This window comes from Aulonocara sp. 'chitande type north' Nkhata Bay, linkage group LG9 (genome assembly GCF_057382095.1).
Source record: "Aulonocara sp. 'chitande type north' Nkhata Bay isolate Kocher_YH1m ecotype deep benthic linkage group LG9, A_spYH_male_GT1.1, whole genome shotgun sequence".
Classification (NCBI taxonomy): domain Eukaryota; kingdom Metazoa; phylum Chordata; class Actinopteri; order Cichliformes; family Cichlidae; genus Aulonocara; species Aulonocara sp. 'chitande type north' Nkhata Bay.
In genome coordinates this window covers 22,379,298-22,400,127 of record NC_141352.1, presented here as the reverse complement: position 1 = coordinate 22,400,127, position 20,830 = coordinate 22,379,298, and the positions used below count along the sequence as shown (strand labels likewise).

At 40.6% G+C, this 20,830-nt stretch overlaps 1 protein-coding gene across 4 annotated transcripts in view; it reads left to right on the top strand.

Annotated features, from left to right (window-relative positions):
• Positions 1-20,830, top strand: part of asap1b (ArfGAP with SH3 domain, ankyrin repeat and PH domain 1b) — an 87,163-nt gene that overhangs the window by 24,373 nt on the left and 41,960 nt on the right. For all 4 annotated transcript variants that reach the window (XM_086306542.1, XM_086306540.1, XM_086306541.1 and 1 more), the window contains exons 2-6: positions 8,149-8,221; positions 15,707-15,852; positions 19,313-19,387; positions 19,837-19,886; positions 20,091-20,220. In XM_086306542.1, the coding sequence (XP_086162668.1) occupies positions 8,149-8,221; positions 15,707-15,852; positions 19,313-19,387; positions 19,837-19,886; positions 20,091-20,220 (474 nt within the window). The remainder of the gene's footprint in view (positions 1-8,148; positions 8,222-15,706; positions 15,853-19,312; positions 19,388-19,836; positions 19,887-20,090; positions 20,221-20,830) is intronic.

Sequence of the window (20,830 nt, the reverse complement as noted above, 5' to 3'; positions counted from 1 at the left end):
ATCACACTACTCTATGTTGGTGGCTGCATGGACAAGGGGCTCCACGGTGTAGTGGTTAGCACATTCACCCAACATGTGAAAGATCAGCTGTTGGAGAGCAGGAGAGGAGATGAGCCTGACTCTTACGGATTCTTAAGCTAATACTCATTCTTTGGTTACAGCGTTTATGTCTATTTGCTTGCACAGAGCCTATGTGACCAATGCAAACGCCGGAAAAGTGCGCCGGAACAGGGATGGGCGTAACAGTGTAAAACAGCATCAAAGATAAAGAACTAGCATGAGAAACTGTTTCACTGCAGCTCTGTGTTATAACTTTGATCAACTCGGATGGTTGCCAAGGACTAACAGCAGAGTAACATGTAAAGGATGGTGTGCAAAGGTGTTAACTGGTTGTGTGTCGGTCACTGCAGAGACATGTTTGAGTCAAAAGCCAGCAGCTGAAAGTACCTCTTAGGGTGGTTTCATGGAGAACTCTTTGTAGCATCAAGCAGTTTGCCTGCATGACTCTCGGATACATGCAGGAGCCCATTCCTGGAGTTTTACTGTATGGCATGATTGCTGTATTTCTTCTGTTTACTTTGGTGAACAGAACACGATAAACTAAAACATCAAAGGCTGGATCCATGAGTACTTATTGACACAATTTAAAAATGCTAAGTAGGGGAGGAGGTTATGACTGTGAGACACTTATAATGACTTCTGTAATAAATTATCCGCTTATCCATGACCAGCGATCAGGTTTATCAACAGCTTACTTCTTTCTGTTAATAAAACTGTCCCGAAAACCGTTATACTTGTATGTTCCTGCAAAATGAAATGTCAGAAATCTGTGCTTATATACTAATAAACACCTTCTTAGATGAAGCTCTCAGTTGTTTAACCAGAACAAATAGGTGACAGGTGGTGTTTGATGGTGTGAAGAAAGAAAGGAAATGAGCACAAGTGAAAGTAGCTTATGCAGCGAGTACCCTGACAGCAAACATTGTATAATGCAACCTTTTCTCTGATAATACGCTCTATAGGTAGATGTATAAACACTTGACAAAGTCCTCAAAACCACTTTTGTGGTAGTTCCTGCTACGGTCTCTGGGAGATTTAACCATGAAGCTGCACACATGCATGCACACAGATTTGCATGATAATATGATACAATCTGCAGTTCTGCAATCACTCAGCTGTAACTTGAATAAGACAGCCCCACTGTGCTTTTTGAGGCTAGGCAGTCACTCAGCACACGTTGTTATCAGAGAACAGGGGTTACAAGATATGTAACCTAATGTTTGTGTCATCATTGAAGTATGTCTTCATACTCTTTGAAGACTTTTATCATAGTAATTATCAGGATAATATCATATACGAAGGCATTGTTGGAGAGATTAGAGGTTTATTAAATTTTGTACTGGCCTGTTTGGACCGCTGTTTAGCCAAACAGACACGGGGCTAAGTAATGAGGCTGTGTGGGGAGGTATGTGGCTGCAGAGACTGTTCCCATGTGCAGAGGGTTCAAAGGGCTCAGCCCTGGCAAAAAGGGCCCTGCGGCAACAAGCTACTGCTGCCATAATTGGGGAAAAGCCATGTAAAACTGTCCAAGGGAGGCCAAGGACAGCTTAATTATGTTGTGAAATTTAATTAGCCAACTGGTGTGTGTGTGTTTATACGTGTATGTGCACGTGCTTCTGCTTTTAACTGAGTGACCTTGATGCAATAGAGCTTTTTGCTTGGGTTTTATTGTCTATTTTGAGAAAACGTGGCAGATTTATGGTTTTATTCCCCGCGGTTAAAATGGGTGGATGGGAAATGCTTGTGCCGTCAGAATGCATTATTCTAAAAGCGATCAATGCAGGCTTACAATTTAAATCATTCAGCAGAGGCAGGTAGCACAGACGTGCATTTGTGTTCCTCGCGTGTCCACTTTTCCTGAACGTCGCATGTTTTTCCAGTTATCTCTGCTTCTCCTGCAGCAAATGAGCCGATAATAGATGTCACACAGGCAGATGGTTTTCAGGGTGTCACAGGTGATTTTCATGCTGCTGTTTTTGCAACACATCCAGTTTGTTTAGCTCACTAGAGGGATAAATGCTTGACCTCAGCGTTGTTGTGCCTGCTCTTTCCACGTGTGCAGCACTAATCTCTTGTATTAAAAGTAAACATCTACCTTTCCTTTTTATTAAGCTATCTTCTAATTAGTCACCCGGGAAATACGACAGGTAAACAACAATTACAGAGAAGGTGCTATGTTAGAATATTCCAGGGAATTATCACTCGATTAAACACGTTGTCCAGAATGAGATATGCTGTCAAATAGGGCTGCCACAAACGATTATTTTGATAGTCGACTAGTCACCGATTATTTATGCGATTAGTCGACTAATCAGATCATCATCCACTGGACATAAAACTACAGCTTATTGCACCAGCAGCATCTGCTCTTATATAACTATCATTAGCTTGCAGCTTTAAGCTTTTAAGGTGCTAACTAAAAATAAAGACAAGATGATAGTTTATTCAATTTTAATGAAATTTGCAGATTGTTTCGGTGAAGTTTAATAAACTCCTTGCTATCTAAAATATAACAGGACAACGGAGTATATTCTCCAGCATCTCACACTTCTGATAATCAGCTGTCTGCTTGACGTTTATTCAGCTGTGTAAAAACTATAACTTTAATCTCAGCCAAACCGATTTACTCAGGAACAAATAAAATACTAAAAAAAAAAAAAAAAGCCAAACAACAACATTTTTAATTTATCTAAGTGACTCATATATATTTAACCTGAGTCGCGAAAGACGGCGGTGGGTTTGAAAACAATTTGCCGGGAGTCCGGTGTTCTCACGGCGCTAGTGACCTAGCCCCCGGCTAGCTATCGAGCTAGTGGGTAACAGACGTCTCCGAAAACGTCGGAGCGCTTTTGAAAATATGTGGTGTCCTGATAAACTGAGCCGATATTTGAGGTTTACACAGCTACATTCTCGCCTGAAAATATGTTAAACGTTTATTTTGTGACCCAGAAAGAATAATAAGAGTAATATTAAAACTAACTAGCTACCGCCATTGTTGGAAACTAAGCTGGGCCGCGCTATGAATTCTGGGACACAGCTGCTTCTTCTTCTTCGGGGTTTAACGGCAGCTGGCATCCTTGTACATGCAGTGCTGCCATCTTCTGTTTCAGTCCGTTATTACACTCTTAAATCCTGCTATTATTCCTGCGTCTTTTGCGATCTTACAAAGCTTCAAACGACACGTCGACTATTAAATCAGTCGTCGACGATTTTGATAGTCGACGTAATCGTGACTAGTCGACAAATCGTGGCAGCCCTACTGTCAAATAAAAAACAAAACAAAAAACACTTTAATGAGAATTCACTGTTTTTATTGGGTGTGAGGTCATCATTGTTCATTCACTCCCTTTTTATTCTTGGTTAGATCATTTTGAGTAGGTGTGGCAGGTTGGAAATGGTCTTGCGTAGCTGTTTTCCTCATGCATTTAGTTATTATATTGATCTACTTCATGCTGCAGCATTGCCATTCTGAAGTTATGTAATAAAGGCAAACAGCAGATTTATGATTGTTTTTCTGGTGTGTCATAATGTCATGCAGGGGAAGAAAGTTGGTAAACAGCACCAACTTTTTTGGATACGGACTACCAATCTGATACCAGTGTTAAATTAATACGCTGTAATGGTCACTCTGAAAGAGAGACTATGAGTGCATTGTTTTACATGTAAGACCTCAGGCCTAGAGATTGGCTGGCAACCCCTTAGAAACCACTGGTTGCTAGGGTAAAACCTGTATTCCCTGACCAGTTGGCGCATTGTTAGCAAAGGCAGTAAAAAAACTTGTGATTGCTTTGGTTCCTAGCAGATTGCAAGTGGTCTCCCCCAGTTCGCATGAACAATGCAGACTTGTCTGCAAACATGATGAAGTGCCAAGTGCAAAAGAAACTGGAGAAAAACTGTTCACCTTCAAAATAAAAGCTGCACTAGGTGATTTGTTGTTATTATTATTATTATTATTATTATTATTATTATTATTATTATTTATTTTATTTATTTTTTTAAACTTAGCCTCAGCCTGTACCCTCCAGTAAACAAAACCTAACTGGTTGGGGGGATGTTTTTTCCTAGCGACAAATGGTTACCAGGCGGTAGCCGGCCAGTCTCTAGGCTTGTGTAACATGAGGCCTGATTTAAACAGTACGGTCTCCTAAAATAAAACATAAAACTGTGAGGCGATCACTGCACATCTGGACAAGACTTGAAAAATCAATCTTTAAGTTGTGTTCAAGTTGTTCTGAATGTAAAGAAATGACTTCCCGTGGGTATTGGACATTGTAGTGGTTAACACACTGAAAGGAAAGAGAGATTCCTGGTTCGATCCTGGGAGAAGAGACAAACCTCTTCAGGGTTACGTCAGGAAGGCGATCTAGAATTAAAAAAATCAGCCAAATCAAACACCTGCTACCTGCTGTGGCGACCCAGTGTGAATAACAGAGCAGCCGAAGTAGCAACAATCTGATCGGTACTAGAGATGGACCGATCAGATATTACATATCGGTATCGATACGTAATATCGGCTGGTAACTGTGCAGGGCCGGGTCTAGCAAAGTTTAGCCAGGGGGGCCGATAGGGCATGAACATGGAAAAGGGGGCACAAAGACATACTTTTCTTTCTTATTCTAATTTAAAATGTCGAGCTTTTAATAAATAATTATCCGAATCTTACACCCAAAGTTTTAATCTGATGTAAAATGCATAGAAGTCCATTACTGTATATAGTAACTATTAAGTCTGATATACCCTAGTAAGCTATACTACTTTTTCCTTTGGGAAGATACCATCTGTGCAGTCTGCAGTTCTGTTGAAGAAAGATGTTGAATCTATTTAATTATTCTTGAAAAATAATTTATTTCTGTGCATTTTTTTTCACACTGCATCAAATTAAAGTTGATTACGTCGATTAAGCATCATGAGGTGGGGGGGGGTTCCTTATTTATTTATTTATTTTTGCTGGAAGTTTGCAACCCTATTAGTTAGGTTGCTTACTCTTTAAAATACCAGAATAGGGAGGATGGAGTAGGTCTAAGTTTATTAATAAAAATAATAATGGATTGGATTTTATATAGCGCTTTTCAAGGCACCCAAAGCGCTTTACAATGCCACTATTCATTCACTCTCACATTCATACACTGGTGGAGGCAAGCTACAGTTGTAGCCACAGCTGCCCTGGGGCAGACTGACAGAAGCGAGGCTGCCATATCGCGCCATCGGCCCCTCTGGCCAACACCAGTAGGCAAGTAGGGTAAAGTGTCTTGCCCAGGGACACAACGACCAGGACAGAGAGCCCGGGGATCGAACCGGCGACCTTCCGGTTACAGATGCGATTCCCAACCCCCTGAGCCACGGTCGCCCGACTGATCAGTGTTGCTGAACTATGAAATATTTTGGGTGCAGTGTATTTTTTGCATACAGGTATAACAGAATAGCTTTAGTGTTTGTTTGTTTTTTAAACTTGAGTTTGAACTTATACAAAATGCAGCAAGATATTAAAAAAACAGTTTTATTTATTAAAAACACACTATATCGGATTCATATCGGTAGAGCTGGGCGATAGAACGATAACGATATGTATCGCGATATAACTTTTACTCAATAGAGAAATTAAGCTATCGCGATAGACCTCGCCGCTCTTGTCCTCTTAAAAAAAAAAAAAAAAAAAAGGTCAGCCAATCCAAATTAAGTAGCGCAGAGCCGAACCAATCACAGCCGCAGCGTCACGTCGCGTGACTTGTTACGTACAGCACAAGTGCCAAGCTGCACGTGTGTTTGTTTGGGAAGCAGCCAGCGCATAATGGAGGAAATGAGTGTGCCGACTAGAAAAATCAACCGAGCGTGACCGAAGAGAAAACAGATGATGGTTCCAGTGCCGGAGAGATTGTCGAACGGAAGAGGCATAGAAGTTCCGTAGTTTGAAGGTATTTCGGCTATTTCAAGTCTGACAAAAACAGAGTAGCGTGCACTGTAAATTGTGCCGAAAGCAAGTCTGGAAATACAATAAACTGGTGCATGCGTCACACTGTGCGCCACGTTATTGTTTCGGTGAAATGAATTTCTACAATACTGTTACTGTTAATTCTACTCTCTGCAGTGTTTAAATGCTTACATATACACACAGTTACTGTCCCTCCACACATACGACTCGGTTCTGCTTCTATGCCGCAGCTTTGTTTACTTTTTCCCACCGAGGCTTCTAGACTTCTGATTGGCCAACATTTCTGCACGGTTAGGAATCTAGCGCCACCTGCTGCTTTGGCATGTTCATAGCAGCGTTTTCCTTCATTTCTGCCTTTATGTGTGGACGGGATTATTTTTTAAAACGAAAACGGAAAATCTCCGTTTTCAAAAATACCCGTGTACGTGTGGACGTAGCCTCAGTCTCTGACTGGAAGCACTAATTCGTCATTCGGCTTTTGTCAGACTAAAGTAACTGTTAAAACTGTTTGAAAAGCTAAGCTATACAACAAGGAGAGATTGAGAATTTCCTTTTAGTTCTCAGTTTATTTGATATTGACAAAAGTTAGTCAGTTTTGTCTGTTCTTCTGTAAAACAAACTAAGATTTATTTTTAGAATTAATATTTTGTTTCTAAGTGGAATTGACAATTTAGTCTGTTTCGTTTGTTCTATTTTGAAACTTAAACGCTTTAGCGGCTGCCTTTTGTGTAGTTTGCAATATTTGCCTTTATTTATCTGAAAAAGTCTCATGTTCCTTAAGTACATCTACCCTGTTGAACTTATTATGGGAAATAAATATTTAAAAACAAGCTGCTGATTATTTCACATTTTACTTGTGAGCAACGGCACATTAAAATCTTACAAATATAGTTATTTGGCTTATATCGTGATAGATATCGTTATCGCCTGAAATGAAAAAAACATATCGTGATATGAAAAAATCTCATATCGCCCAGCTCTAGATATCGGTATCGGCCGATATCCAAATTTATGATATTGGTGTCGGTATCGGACATAAAAAAGTCGTATTGTGCCATCTCTAACGGTACTGGTATAAGAATTTGGAAAAGCTGGGATTTCTGTATCCCCGCCTGCTTCAAACAACAGTGACCACACATTATGAAGGCTGGGTTGCCAAGCTTTGCAGAGTCAGTTGACCTGTGAGTGAATAAATGCTGATTTTACCCTTTCCCACTGAAGGCAAAACCCAGATGTTCGTGGGTGTTTTGTTTTTTTGTTTTGTTTTTTTAACCAACTGAGAAAAGATTTAACAAGATAGGATGGGGAAAAAAGCAATAAAAATGTGAACGTTTATAATTAAATTCTGAGCTAAGAGGGCGTCAAAATCTAACATTTCACTTATTCACTGATGTAATTGACTTTAGTCTTTATCTTTAAGCGGTGCACAGGATTATGTCAGTCAGTGCTGGGATTTCTAACGGGGAAATGTGAGTTATGGGGTGTGTTCGAATGTGATGTGACTTCAGATGTAGTTGTTGTTTTCTCTGGCAGGGAATGAGCTGAGCAATACGGCCTCATGGTGAGATTTTCTTGCATGTGGATGATGTTTATGATGATGAATTTTCCTTGTGTGAAGCTATATTTTTTTTGGGGGGGGGGGGGGGGGGGTGACGGTAAATCAGCTCAGGGGTCACGCTTGTGGATTTTGCATTGAATGGCTTTTGTAGTACTTCTGTACATGTAACCACCGGTGGAAGATGCATGTGTTTTTATTATTAATACTGGTCATTATTTTAAATCCCTGGTGCTTTGTTTGCAAAGCGCTAAACATTAATCTGTGAAACTGCAAGAAAGTGAGATGTATAGCGTGCAGTAACTGCAGGTCAGCCTCATTTTCGTGTGAATAATTTGTAATAATAAACAACCAGTAATTGCACAAAAGTTCTGCTTGAAATGATGATTGATGCCTCGTTCATTATGAATGAGCACTTCAGCTCTATTATTGAGCAAATATTTGTTGTTCTTATGCCGTAACCTCTTCAGGTTTGGTCTACCATTAAAACAAATATTTAAAGGTTGCAAAGTGTCTTTGCTGTTTTCTGATATGAATGTTCACAGTCACCTTTAAAGGCATGAAACCACTTCAAAGGTGTTAAAAAGCATCATCTCTTCCTCAGGCGCTGGACCAGGACCGAACCTCCCTGCAGAAGGTGAAGAAGTCAGTGAAGGCCATCTACAATTCAGGTCAAGGTGAGAGTCTGTTTCTAAATCTGTCAGGCTTTGCTGTGCTTTGATTAATGTTTGGATACAGCCTTGTAGCCCTTTCCTGAAAGTCAAATCCCCAGAGCCCAGGATTTGTTAAATATCTTTAATAAGAATGAGGGTTGCTGCTTTTTTGTGTGTGTGCGTGTCTGGAATGCAGCCTTGTGTTGGACAGATGGTGTTTGTTCCATGTATCGGGCAGTCCCAGAAACCAACACCTGAGTTTGTTTAGTGTGTTGCTGTGACATGGATCCTCAGTAATTTTCCACTGAACGCTTGCGAGAGCCTCCTCCCTGTAAAATGACAGTTTGTGATGCTTGACCCACAAAAAAAGTTTATTTTTTCTCCTCAGAAAAGAGTCTGTTTACCTTTGTCTCATTGTGGCTCTTTTGGAGAAACAGCTGGGTTAACTTGAAGCCATCTGTTACGCAAGTTTTTAGTTTCCTCCGAGTTAAAGTAAGATAAAGGCCTTAATCCTGTTAGTGTTTCATATGTGATACACGAGTTTTTGAGACCTCTGCATCATTGGTGTGATTTATTTATCTATTTTCCCATGAGAAAGCTGATGTATACTATCAGATAATGCACAGAAATGCCAATAATTTCATAATTGAGGCTTTAAAGGGTTAAAGTGATTGCAAAACAGAGACTTGGACGTCGCTCTGATGGTTTGCTCAGTTAAAATATATTTAAAAATTGTGATATCAGTCCCAGCAGTGTGCCAGCAGTGCTGTGGTGGCAACTGTTTGATCAGTTTACCCCGAGGCCACACAAACTGAGATTTTTCTTTAACCGAAGTCAACTTCTCCAAAAGCTTTTCATCATTTTTGCAGTAGCTGAATCACTGGTGTAGTGAGAATAATGCAAAGTTGTATATAGAAATGTATGTTTTAAACATCATCTAGGATTTCCTACATCTTATCACTGTGTTGTCATGTTTGGCATTGAACCCTGGCAACAAAGTAGGAGTAGCAAGATTTACAGCAGAAGCCTTGAGACTAATCCTAACCTTCCCCTTTTTTTCTTTCTTTTTTTGCATAAAAATGATTGAAAACGATGATCGAAAACTTGTATTATTTTAGAATATGTGTCATAGATCTTACAGATCTAACAGTCCTGCTACTGTGATATGAGGATTTTAAAAAAAATATCAAAACAAAACCAAAAGATGACCAAACGTCGACTGTCAGGGCCCCTAAGCCTGAGCGAGAAACTCCATCTCACTTTGTCCCGATCTTATTTTAAATAAATGCGATATACCTTCGTCCTTATAAATGTTTTCCTGTTGTTTATATTTTTAATCTAACCCATTTAAAAATGTTAAGGTTGTTTTATTTTTTTGCTATTTATCTTATTTTGACTTTGTGTTTCAGTCTTGCTTGGCCTGGATTAAATTGATATGAAAATTGTTTATACAGGACTGTGCAAAAGTCTTGAGCCACGCCTCATTTCTTAATATTTTGCCATAAGAATGTGAAATGGGTGCATACACGCAAATGGAGGTTCAGGCATGAAGATGGGTGCACACTATGAAGCTACAGCAACAATATATTAATGTATTAAAAGATTTTTTTTAAATGATGCTGGCTTTAAAGACACATCCCAGAAAGTTGATGTAGCTCATCTGGATTCAGTGTTTTCCGTGGTAGAAACTTTTTGTCACGTCATCCAAGTAACTTCTTCAATCTTGGTCATAAAAGTCTGAGTTTGTAGCCCATTGTTAGACAGCTACTTCTGGTCATTAAGCAACAGTATGAGGTTAGAGGAACCTGCAGGCAGATAGATGAGTGATGAAATATTTCTCCCTCTGAAAATGCAACGACCAAACGAACCTGGATTTTTGAGCGTGCATCAAAACGCCTCCAAAGACGCTCTTTACCAATCAGAAGCAACAGTGCTTAGTATAAAATTACCAAAATTAATGAAGATGCATATAATATTTTGTGTTCTGTCTTATCTTTGGTTTTGCTAGGATTTTATTTAAATCCTCCAGGTCGTTTCAATTTTTCTGTGAGCTGTTTTGTAATTTTTCCTCTACAACTCCAACAGCTAGCAGCAGCAGGTGCTCAGGTTTTATACGAGGCACGACGAGGTCACGTCGCCTCAGACGGAGACGCCAAGTGTAGTCTGCATAATGGCAGTCTTCCAGGTGGCTTGTTTCTGTGTACTTAAATTTTCAATTTCATTCATGTAGAAATCACATTTGTATGGAAAACAACAGAGAGCTTGCACTCCTCCCAATTTGACCCTTTTGTGTGACTCCTCTTTGGCCTGAAACTCAACAGACGATGTAATGTAACAATGAAAGTGGAAGGATATTAAGAACTTGAACTTCTAAGCTTGGTGAATCTAAAGACCTCTCATGCTACCCCTCCACTGTAACCCACTTCTTTCCTGCTGGGCTCCTAAACCCCTTAAATACCCAGAAAATCTGTAGAAAATACAGAAAATACAAAACGTCCTCAATAGTAACTTCAGGACTGTTTGAACTTTGAGTTTCCACTGTGACGCGCGTCCAAATTGGCTGCTGTGGGGACTAAGCTCTGCGGGTTTCTAGTCTCACCTGACCTCCCTGCCAGGTCTCCTCTCTAGATTTGGCAACAGTCTAAACACGTCCCCCTCCACCTCCTCTCCAGCTTAACGACAGTGACAGATGGATGCTGCTCTTTGACTGACGGCTCTCGGGGATTCTCGCAGACCCTGAGAACAACGTGTCTTGTTCCATTGACAGTAACTGTATATAAAGAGGACTTGCTGTTGTCAAAATGTATAAAACAAAGTTTCTCAGGAGTGAAGGTCATGTGTCTTATTTTATTGCTTGTGTTGCTGCTCTGCTGAAGGAACTTTCCACTGCAGAATCTGCTGAGTATTTCTGCCACATTTGTCTTATTGGAAACATCCCTAGGAAAGATTTACACTTCTGTTTGTTTCAGGTGTGTGTCTGTGTTGCCTTTGAGAACAAAAAAAAAAAGCTGGACTGAAATACTTTCTCTATCCACAGCCTTTTTGTTTCTCACTTTCTTTAACTTGAGCTGTAAAATCTTGGCTTTAGAACATTCTTGGTTATAAATTTACAAAGCTCTCCAACTCACATCCAGATCATCAGAAATAAATATGTGCAAAGCTGAAAGCAGCTGAACTTGATTCTATAAAGTGAACTTTATGGTCCTCTGACAAACCTCCTTCGCTTTGATTAACTTTGTTAGTCCATGTTAGAGACCGGGTTTGCAAGAGGCTGCATATTCTTCTTTTGGTCTCTATTAGAGTAGCTTTGCATACTTTTCAGATCAAAATAATGCTTATTTATCTTATTCTGGTGCAGCCCCTCAGTTTATTCAGCTCCTCTCCCTCCATGCTCCAGTCACATGATCTCAAACATTTGAGACTGATTGCATGACCACAAATTATTGCATTATGTTCACTGAACCTGTGATGTCACTGCCTTTGAAACAGTTCCTTCAAAGACGGGGATCGGGTCTGCGGCACCTCGTAGTCAGCTGCCGTCAACATAGTGAATTTGGTGTGCCAAGACAGCAATAAGACCGAGTCAGTCTGCTATCAGTTTGCTGTTTAATGTGATCAAGTTGGCAGTTTCATGCAATCTGTGACATTTTGGTAAATTCACATTTACTAATTACATTTGGAGTCCAGCCAGAACCTCACAGATCTGAAGCATTAATTCAGAGATTGCGCCATAATTAGTCACATAGTTGCATCAGGTGGCTATTTAACAGCAAAACCCCATAGGCATTTAATGCAACCTTTCTTTTGAATAGACTTATAACCATAATACAATCAGCTGGGAATAGGGCTACCACGATTAGTCGACTAGTCACGATTACGTCGACTATCAAAATCGTCGACGACTGATTTAATAGTCGACGCGTCGTTTGAAGCTTTGTAAGATCATAAAAGACGCAGGAATAAGTAGCAGGATTTAAGAGTGTAATAACGGACTGAAACAGAAGATGGCAGCACTGCATGTACAAGGATGCCAGCTGCCCTTAAACCCCGAAGAAGAAGAAGCTCTGTCCCAGAATTCATAGCGCCCAGCTCAGTTTCCAACAATGGCGGCAGCTAGTTGGTTTTAATGTTACTCTTATTATTCTTTCTGAGTCACAAAATAAACGTTTAACATATTTTCAGGCGAGAATGTAGCTGTGTAAACCTCAAATATCTGCTCAGTTTATCAAGACACCAAATATTTTCAAAAGCGCTCCGACGTTTTCGGAGACGTCTGTTACCCGCTAGCTCGATAGCTAACCGGGGGCAAGGCTAACTAGAGCCGTGAGGGACTCCCGGCCTTCACTTAGATAACTTTAAAATGTTATTGTTTGGCTTTTTTTTTTAGTATTTATTTGTTCCTGAGTAAATCGGTTTGGCTGAGATTAAAGTTATAGTTTTTACACAGCTGAATAAACATCAAACAGACAGCTGATCATCAGAAGTGTGAGATGCTCCAGAATTTACTCCGGTGTCCTGTTATATTTTAGATAGCAAGGAGTTTATTAAACTTCACCGAAACAATCTGCAAGTTTAATTAAAATTTAATAAACTACCATCTTGTCTTTATTTTTAGTTAGCACAGACCTTAAACACTTAAAGCTGTAAGCTAATGATAGTTATATAAGAGCAGATGCTGCTGGTGCAATAAGCTGTAGTTTTACGTCCAATGGGTGATGATCTGATTAGTCGACTAATCGCAAAAATAATCGGTGACTAGTCGACTATCAGAATAATCGTTTGTGGCAGCCCTAGCTGGGAACCAGTTTCAGAGTATGAGATGAGTTGCAGATGATCATCGGTGCAGACAGAGTCATATTTACTGCAACGTGTTGAGAATCTGTCTGTGCTTTTAAATTAGATGATGCTTAGACTGGTGAAGGTTTGCAGTTGTCTGAGAGTGACTGTAGTCAGTCCAAGTCAAATCAAAGATTGTGGGTGATGCAGTCTCAACTTCTGGGAACTATTTGGTTGCAATTTGCAATTGGTCGTTAAATAAGAAAAGACTCGATGTAATCACTGATCAAGCGTTTTGTTTAGTCTAAAGCAGAGATGTCAAACTCATTTTACATCATGGGCCACATACAGTCCACTGTGATGATGAGTGGGCCGGAGCATGTATCAGAAACGGACAGAAAATAAGTAAAGGCATAACGGGTCCGCTTTTTAAAAAAAATGTCGCAGTACTGCCCACTCAAGGATTTGGCCACTGGGATGTGAAGGGTTTGGGTGAAGGGCCTCCAGGTGTTAAATGTCCTCAATGAAATGACAGGGCAAGTTTCCGCTCTTGCTATTTGGAAGATAATAATAATATTATTATTATTATTATCAATAAAGTGTTATTATTTTTTTATGTCTCGTCAATTGAATTCTGAACTGTTCGTCGAGTGAAGAGCTGCGACTTGAGATCAAGTGCGTGAGTTGGCCCAAATCTCTGGGACGGAGACTGAGAATCTGGGTTGATGATTTCACTCGGAGTCGTTTGCCATCCACTTAGGCTCATCTTCCTATACCTGACAGCCAATGTGTGGTACATGGTGTGTGCGACACCTCTATTTGATTGCAGCTAGATACAGAGTGGGTCAGCGACTGTAGCAATAACTACGGTATATCAGAGGTTAGAGCTGGGCGATAGAACGATAACGATATGTATCGCGATATAACTTTTACTCGATAGAGAAATTAAACTATCGCGATAGACCTCGCCGCTCTTGTCCTCAAAGAAAAAAAAAAAAAAAAAGGTCAGCCAATCCAAATTAAGTAGCGCAGAGCCGAACCAATCACAGCCGCAGCGTCACGTCGCGTGGCTTGTTACGTACAGCACAAGTGCCAAGCCGCACGTGTGTTTGTTTGGGAAGTAGCCAGCGGGTAATGGAGGAAATGAGTGTGCCGACTAGAAAAATCAACCGAGCGTGACCGAAGAGAAAAAAGATGATGGTTCCAATGCCGGAGAGATTGTCGAACGGAAGAGCCATAGAAGTTCCGTAGTGTGAAGGTATTTCGGCTATTTCAAGTCTGACAAAAAATAGAGTAGCGTGCACTGTAAATTGTGCCGAAAGCAAGTCTGGAAATACAATAAACTGGAGCATGCGTCACACTGTGCGCCACGTTATTGTTTCGGTGAAATGAATTTCTACAATACTGTTACTGTTAATTCTACTCTCTGCAGTGTTTAAATGCTTACATATACACACAGTTACTGTCCGTCCACACATACAACTCGGTTCTGCTTCTATGCCCCAGCTTTGTTTACTTTTTCCCACCGAGGCTTCTAGACTTCTGATTGGCCAACATTTCGGCACGGTTAGGAATCTAGCGCCACCTGCTGCTTTGGCATGTTCATAGCAGCGTTTTCCTTCATTTCTGCCTTTATGTGTGGACGGGATTATTTTTTAAAACGAAAACGGAAAATCTCAGTTTTCAAAGATACCCGTGTACGTGTGGACGTAGCCTCAGTCTCTGACTGGAAGCGCTAATTCGTCATTCGGCTTTTGTCAGACTAAAGTAACTGTTAAAACTGTTTGAAAAGCTCAGCTATACAACAAGGAGAGATTGAGAATTTCCTTTTAGTTCTCAGTTTATTTGATATTGACAAAAGTTAGTCAGTTTTGTCTGATCTTCTGTAAAACAAACTAAGATTTATTTTTAGAATTAATATTTTGTTTCTAAGTGGAATTGACAATTTAGTCTGTTTCGTTTGTCCTATTTTGAAACTTAAACGCTTTAGCGGCTGCCTTTTGTGTAGTTTGCAATATTTGCCTTTATTTATCTGAAAAAGTCTCATGTTCCATAAGTACATCTACCCTGTTGAACTTATTATGGGAAATAAATATTTAAATAAAAACAAGCTGCTGATTATTTCACATTTTACTTGTGAGCAACGGCACATTTAAATCTTACAAATATAGTTATTTGGCTTATATCGTGATAGATATCGTTATCGCCTGAAATGAAAAAAACATATCGTGATATGAAAAAATCTCATATCGCCCAGCTCTATCAGAGGTGTTGTCTTTTCTTTTCTTTTCTTTTTCTGAACTCATAATGCAAGCCGAGCGCTCTCCTCTGAGTGGGTTTTAGAGGTCATTAAAGCTCATTCTTCTTTCTTAGAAACATGTAAAAGGATCTCAAGATTTTCTGATATGATGTGGAGAAAAATGCCCCAAGAAGCAAAGTTTCTGGCTTTGTTTCTGTTCTCGATGTTTTTTAACAGTTTCAAAACAGGACATAAGAGGTTTCACTTCCTTTTTTTTTTTTTAAATAAGCTTATACTTCTTAAATATTAAATGTCTAAGCAGAAAGAGCTTTTAAGGAACTTAAAGCCTAAAACTGATTCAAAAAAACATATAATTCACTACCTGGTCGCTGTGTGTGCACCTGAAGAAGGACACTGATGTTTTTTCCCCTCAGGATGTCATTAAAAGTTATAGCATTTAAACTGACCACTGCCCCATCCCCTTCTTTAAACAGACCACGTCCAGAATGAAGACAATTACGCCCAGGCTCTGGATAAGTTTGGCAGCAACTTCATCAGCCGGGACAACCACGACCTGGGAACAGCCTTCGTCAAGTTCTCTTCCCTCACCAAGGAACTGTCGGCACTCCTGAAGAACCTGGTGAGTCCAGCCTGTCAGCACTCAAAGTGTCATTAAAATAAATGGCTTGGAGAGCCTTTACTGCTGGCCTGGTGTATGCAAGGATAGAAAGAGGAATCCTTTCCATACACAGCTTACGTTCGCTGTCTTCACTTGGATCAGTGGGATAGATTAGGATTACTTTAGTTTAAAGGTGAAGATTGAAAGGTTGGATGAAGCAGCTAACACCTGAGTTATGCGTTTGTACAGGTTCCAGCTGAATAATACATGTTCATCAATCTCTGCTCTCGCCTACGCAGTCAAAACCATCATGGCGACTGGACAGTATAGCTGACTTTATCCACCTTTTTCCTTACCAGACGGGCTCTTATCTGCCTGGTGTGGATTTCCCCTGACGTTTCTGTTGAATAATGTGTCCTGTTTGAATCCTCTGAATGATTGTTGTTGGAAGAGCCAGACCACGCGCTCTCTCTTTCTCTTTCTTTTGCTCTCTCTCTCATCCTGTGTGGCTCACGGGGAGATTAGACTCCATAAATAAACTTGGCAGCACCAGGAACAACTGCATGCGTGTTTGTGTGCATGCGTGTCTGTGTGGAAACCACCTTAAATCACTCACCTGTCTGAGCTGCCTGCATATTGAAGCAAACATCTCTTGACTTTTTCATTTTGAGTATTTCATCGAGTGCATTTTTCAGACTTCAATAACGGCGCCCTGAGGGCAGCTGGTGTGTGCGTGTACTACAAATGAGTATCGATGAGCGGCGCTTGCCCTAGATGTCCTACATGTGTCATCAGCTGAAATTTAAGGATTTCGCAAACAGATAGAAGCAGCTTTTCTGTGTCTTCTTCTCTGTTTTCCTTCTGAGAAGACAGTGACAGTTTCCAGGATGGCTGTTAGAGCACATCGGCAGCCGGCCAATGAAAGATTGATTCTGACAATAGCATATGCAAGACAGGCACTTAAGAAGCACATTAGCGCCCATTAAGCATTGTTTACTTCCTCGAACGCTGCAGTGAGGCGCTGTGGACTTGGCTAACAGCAACAACGGGACTTAAATGCTTAGTGGTGTTGTGAGTGACCTTGCTGATCCTAATGGTTAGAGCTGCTGAGCCTAGCTGCGGCAACCCGAGCTGCTGCAGACATCGTTCTTTGACGGACTCACTTGCATGTGCGCCATTTTCCTGTGGCGTTTGCTCGTTGATTCAGCCAGCTGCAGCAGGAATGTGTTGATAAAGTGCAGTGAAGGTTAAAAAAACAAGGCTGGTGCTGTTTTGTTTTTCTCTCAAATCCAAAGATGCACTGAAGATGCACTGCTTTAAAACTGTGCTTTTTCATTTCATTTTAATGGGATCAAAGGCCTGTGTGTAAAGTGGAAGGAATGGTTTGTACTTATTACTTAACTGCAGACCGTTTTAGCATTTTTCAACTCATTGTTTTAGTTTCACATCCCCCGCTTTGGTTTTGATTCATGCTCATTACTTTAATCTGACTCAGGATTCATTGTTTATCATTTTTCTTATTGATCCCTGATTTTATTTGTTTGTTAAAAAATGGTCCTACTTATGTGTTTAGCTTTTTTTTTTTTTTAACATAATGTTGAAAGCTTGTATGTGAATCAGCTGTGCAAAAACTCCACCGACATGTTTGATGTTACTAATCCTGATTTATTGAACAAATCGGAGCTGGTTGCCAATTCCCATTATAGTCTAGCCCCCAGTAAAAGTTGTATTCAACACTCCATGACCCAGTAGCAGACAAAGCTGGTGATTTGCTGCCACAGCCTTTAGCAATTAAACCACGCAGTGCTAACTGGAATAGTGGAAACAAAAAGTGGGGCACACAAGAGATGACTCGACTTCCCGGCACTGGACATTCGATGGGAGAGCTCCTTTCCCAACAGGAGAAACTGGCAGTGTTGTGGTGGGCTGCAATAATTTCATGTCATCTTTATGAACTCCTACTGCTAAGAGTAAATATTACACTAGACAGTCATGATAGATGTTGGACAGGTGCTCTCACGTCTGCAGCTTCATGCAAACACTGAGCTGAAACTGATTAGACGATCACCTCTTGCAGGATCTCTACTTCTGGATTCCATACTGAAACCAACATCAGAGACTGCTTGCAAACTTTCAGTGAAACTTGTTTCTGAGTTCGTTTGAGGTGATGAAGAAGTCACGCAGATGTTGGTTATTTTTTAGAGCCTGAGTACGACTACATTCAGAGTTTGTCATGAGGTCCTAGAACAGGAGTGCCAAACATAAGGCCCAGAATTGACTCTGATCCGGCCCACTGACAGTTTTTCAAATGCTAAACATTTACTGTCAATTTATGAAAACTAGTTCTAATAAATGAGAACTTTATATGCTAAATTTGGAGTTCCAGGACCGTCTATGCACGACTTAAAATGAGTTTCACATTCCTGTTCTAGATGCATTGGATCATGTCAGATGCATTGCATTTGCATAAAATAATCTAGAGTTTATGCAGATGTCCCATCTCTGGATGCGTTGCACAGGCAGTAGACAATGAACGAGAAACACAGAAGCGAGAGATCCTGTGGACACAGTAAAACTCACCAGGCAGCCTGAAATGTGTCTAAGCCTTACTGTTGGTGTTGTGTGATGTGTACAGCCAGACTATTACTGCGTTGTTGTTTTTTTAAGTGCGACTGATGGTGATCCCATTTTTTTAATGTATCTGCACAGCTGTGATTCTATTCTGCTGAGAGCATTTGAAACAATGAAACTGCTCTGCTTGTCAACAATGTGCTGACACCATTCAGCAGTGTTTACCCCAAGTTTCTTCCTGTGTGTAACGTTGCGTATGCTGTCGGCACTTGTTGGACATCATATTAGCTAAAACCGACATGTCTGTTGCAATATTTTTCTATCATATGTGTGTGACTTTGTCTTTGTTTGCAACCCGCCCTACTCAATCACGTGTTCAACAGCCCAACTTGGCACACAGGTACATCTTAGGACCCTGAAGGTCCTTAACTATATTATGACGTCATCACGTTGCCTAGCAATAACCTGGCAATGGGATAAAATTACCCTTGCACTTAGGGCTGCACGATTTTGCATAAAATGAGAATCACGATTTTTTGGCTTAGAATTGAGATCACGATTCTCTCACGATTTTCTTTTCCAGTATAAATATTTATTGCTGAAGGTTTAGTAGCAGGATTGTAACCTACAGTGTATTTATGGTTAGACTTGCTATGCTCATGAGTAAGGAACATTTAACCCGGTGTTTTAATACTTTTGGACAGATCTGTGGCACAGCGGAGTGAGTTATATCGAGCTCTGGCTGCACAGACAATACTTGTTTGTAATAGAATTTCATTGTTGGTTCTTTTTGTGGTTTTACTTGGCAGTCCCTTTAACGTCTGCCTCTGATGCTATGGTTTGATATACGAACTAAGTTTTCTCTCCTCATTATAAATCCTCTCCCTCCTCCTCCTCTTGTCTCTTTCAGCTCCAAAGCCTCAGCCACAATGTGATCTTCACCCTGGACTCGCTGCTGAAGGGTGATCTGAAAGGCGTGAAAGGGGTAAGATTTACTTTAAAAACAATTTCTCTTCTTCCTCCTTTTTTCTCTCTCTCGACTCTTCCGGGGCCCCTAATAGTACATCTCAGTGGGGCAGGGGGATAGATGGCCGGTCAGCCCATCTCTCTATCAATTTCAAGTTGTGTGCCTGTGATTAAGAGACTTGGAGGATAGACGGGGGAGTTTAGAGAAGAAACTAAAGATCACACTGTAAATCTGGCTGAAGTAAACACTGCTTTTGTGTTGTTTAAGGCGAATAACTGGGCCATGAACTCTTGATGTTTGAGGTACAAGGAGGGGCGTGGGTGCTCGTTGGGCATTGAGGCCATAAATCGAGAGTGTAGTGAAGCATTTGCTGGGCCTCAAGCAGCGATCCAACTCTTCAAATAACTCCGTCCCTCCTGTGACCTCCTTTGTAGTTTGCTGATTCTTGTTCTTCTGTGTTTCTGCAGGACATAAAGAAGCCCTTTGACAAAGCGTGGAAGGACTACGAAGCCAAGTTGTAAGTGGATAACTTAAGTGTGCTGTTGTATCTGCGCTGTTTGTCATTATGAGTCAAGCTTTAATGACATTACAGCAGTTCTGCAGGGGCCCTTAAAGAGTATCACAGAATTTACAGCACGCAAACCCAATGCGAAAAACAAATAAAGGTCACATTTAGAAATGTAGCCCTTGTAATGATTAGTCCTGTGGGTTTTTTTGTCAGTACAAAGATAGAGAAGGAGAAGCGAGAGCACGCCAAGCAGCATGGGATGATCCGCACCGAGATCACCGGGGCCGAAATCGCAGAGGAGATGGAGAAGGAACGGCGTCTCTTTCAGCTCCAGATGTGCGAGGTAGGCCTTTGTTTACGTCTAACAGCTCTATATTTGCAGGAGGCTCGCTTGAGAGTCAATGATTAAGATTCAGTTTAGAGAAAAACAGATACAAAAGCAACAATTTTGCCCAAAATTGTAAAAAATAAATAAATAAATCACAGAGGTAAGACTTTATCTTAGTGGGATAAGTGTTAAAACATACAGCAGCATACCCACTAGCCTGCTCCTGTCACTTCTGTCTTTTACTTTAAAAAAGAAAAGGATCTAAGCTGATTGAAATAAGGGTCAGTAAAGGATCTACAAACTATTATTTATTGATATTAAAAAAGATCACTCGCTTAATTTCATTCAGTTCATATTTTTCCCCTGGTCCTCAAGATCCTGTCAGGGTAGCTGTCCACAGTTGGTGTGTTTTCATCAAACCCACAAAAAGTCGCTCCAACAGCCAACGGGGCAAGAGGAGCACGACCAAGAGAGCTGAAATCAAGTTATAGAAACAGATTTTCAAAACTTGACCATGATGCCTTTCATTTTTTTCCTCCGACTCTGTAAAAGCAAAATGTAACCACAGTTGGTAAGCTTGTTCTCTATTTCTGAACATCAGTGGCGTCAGGCGAATCCACAGCCT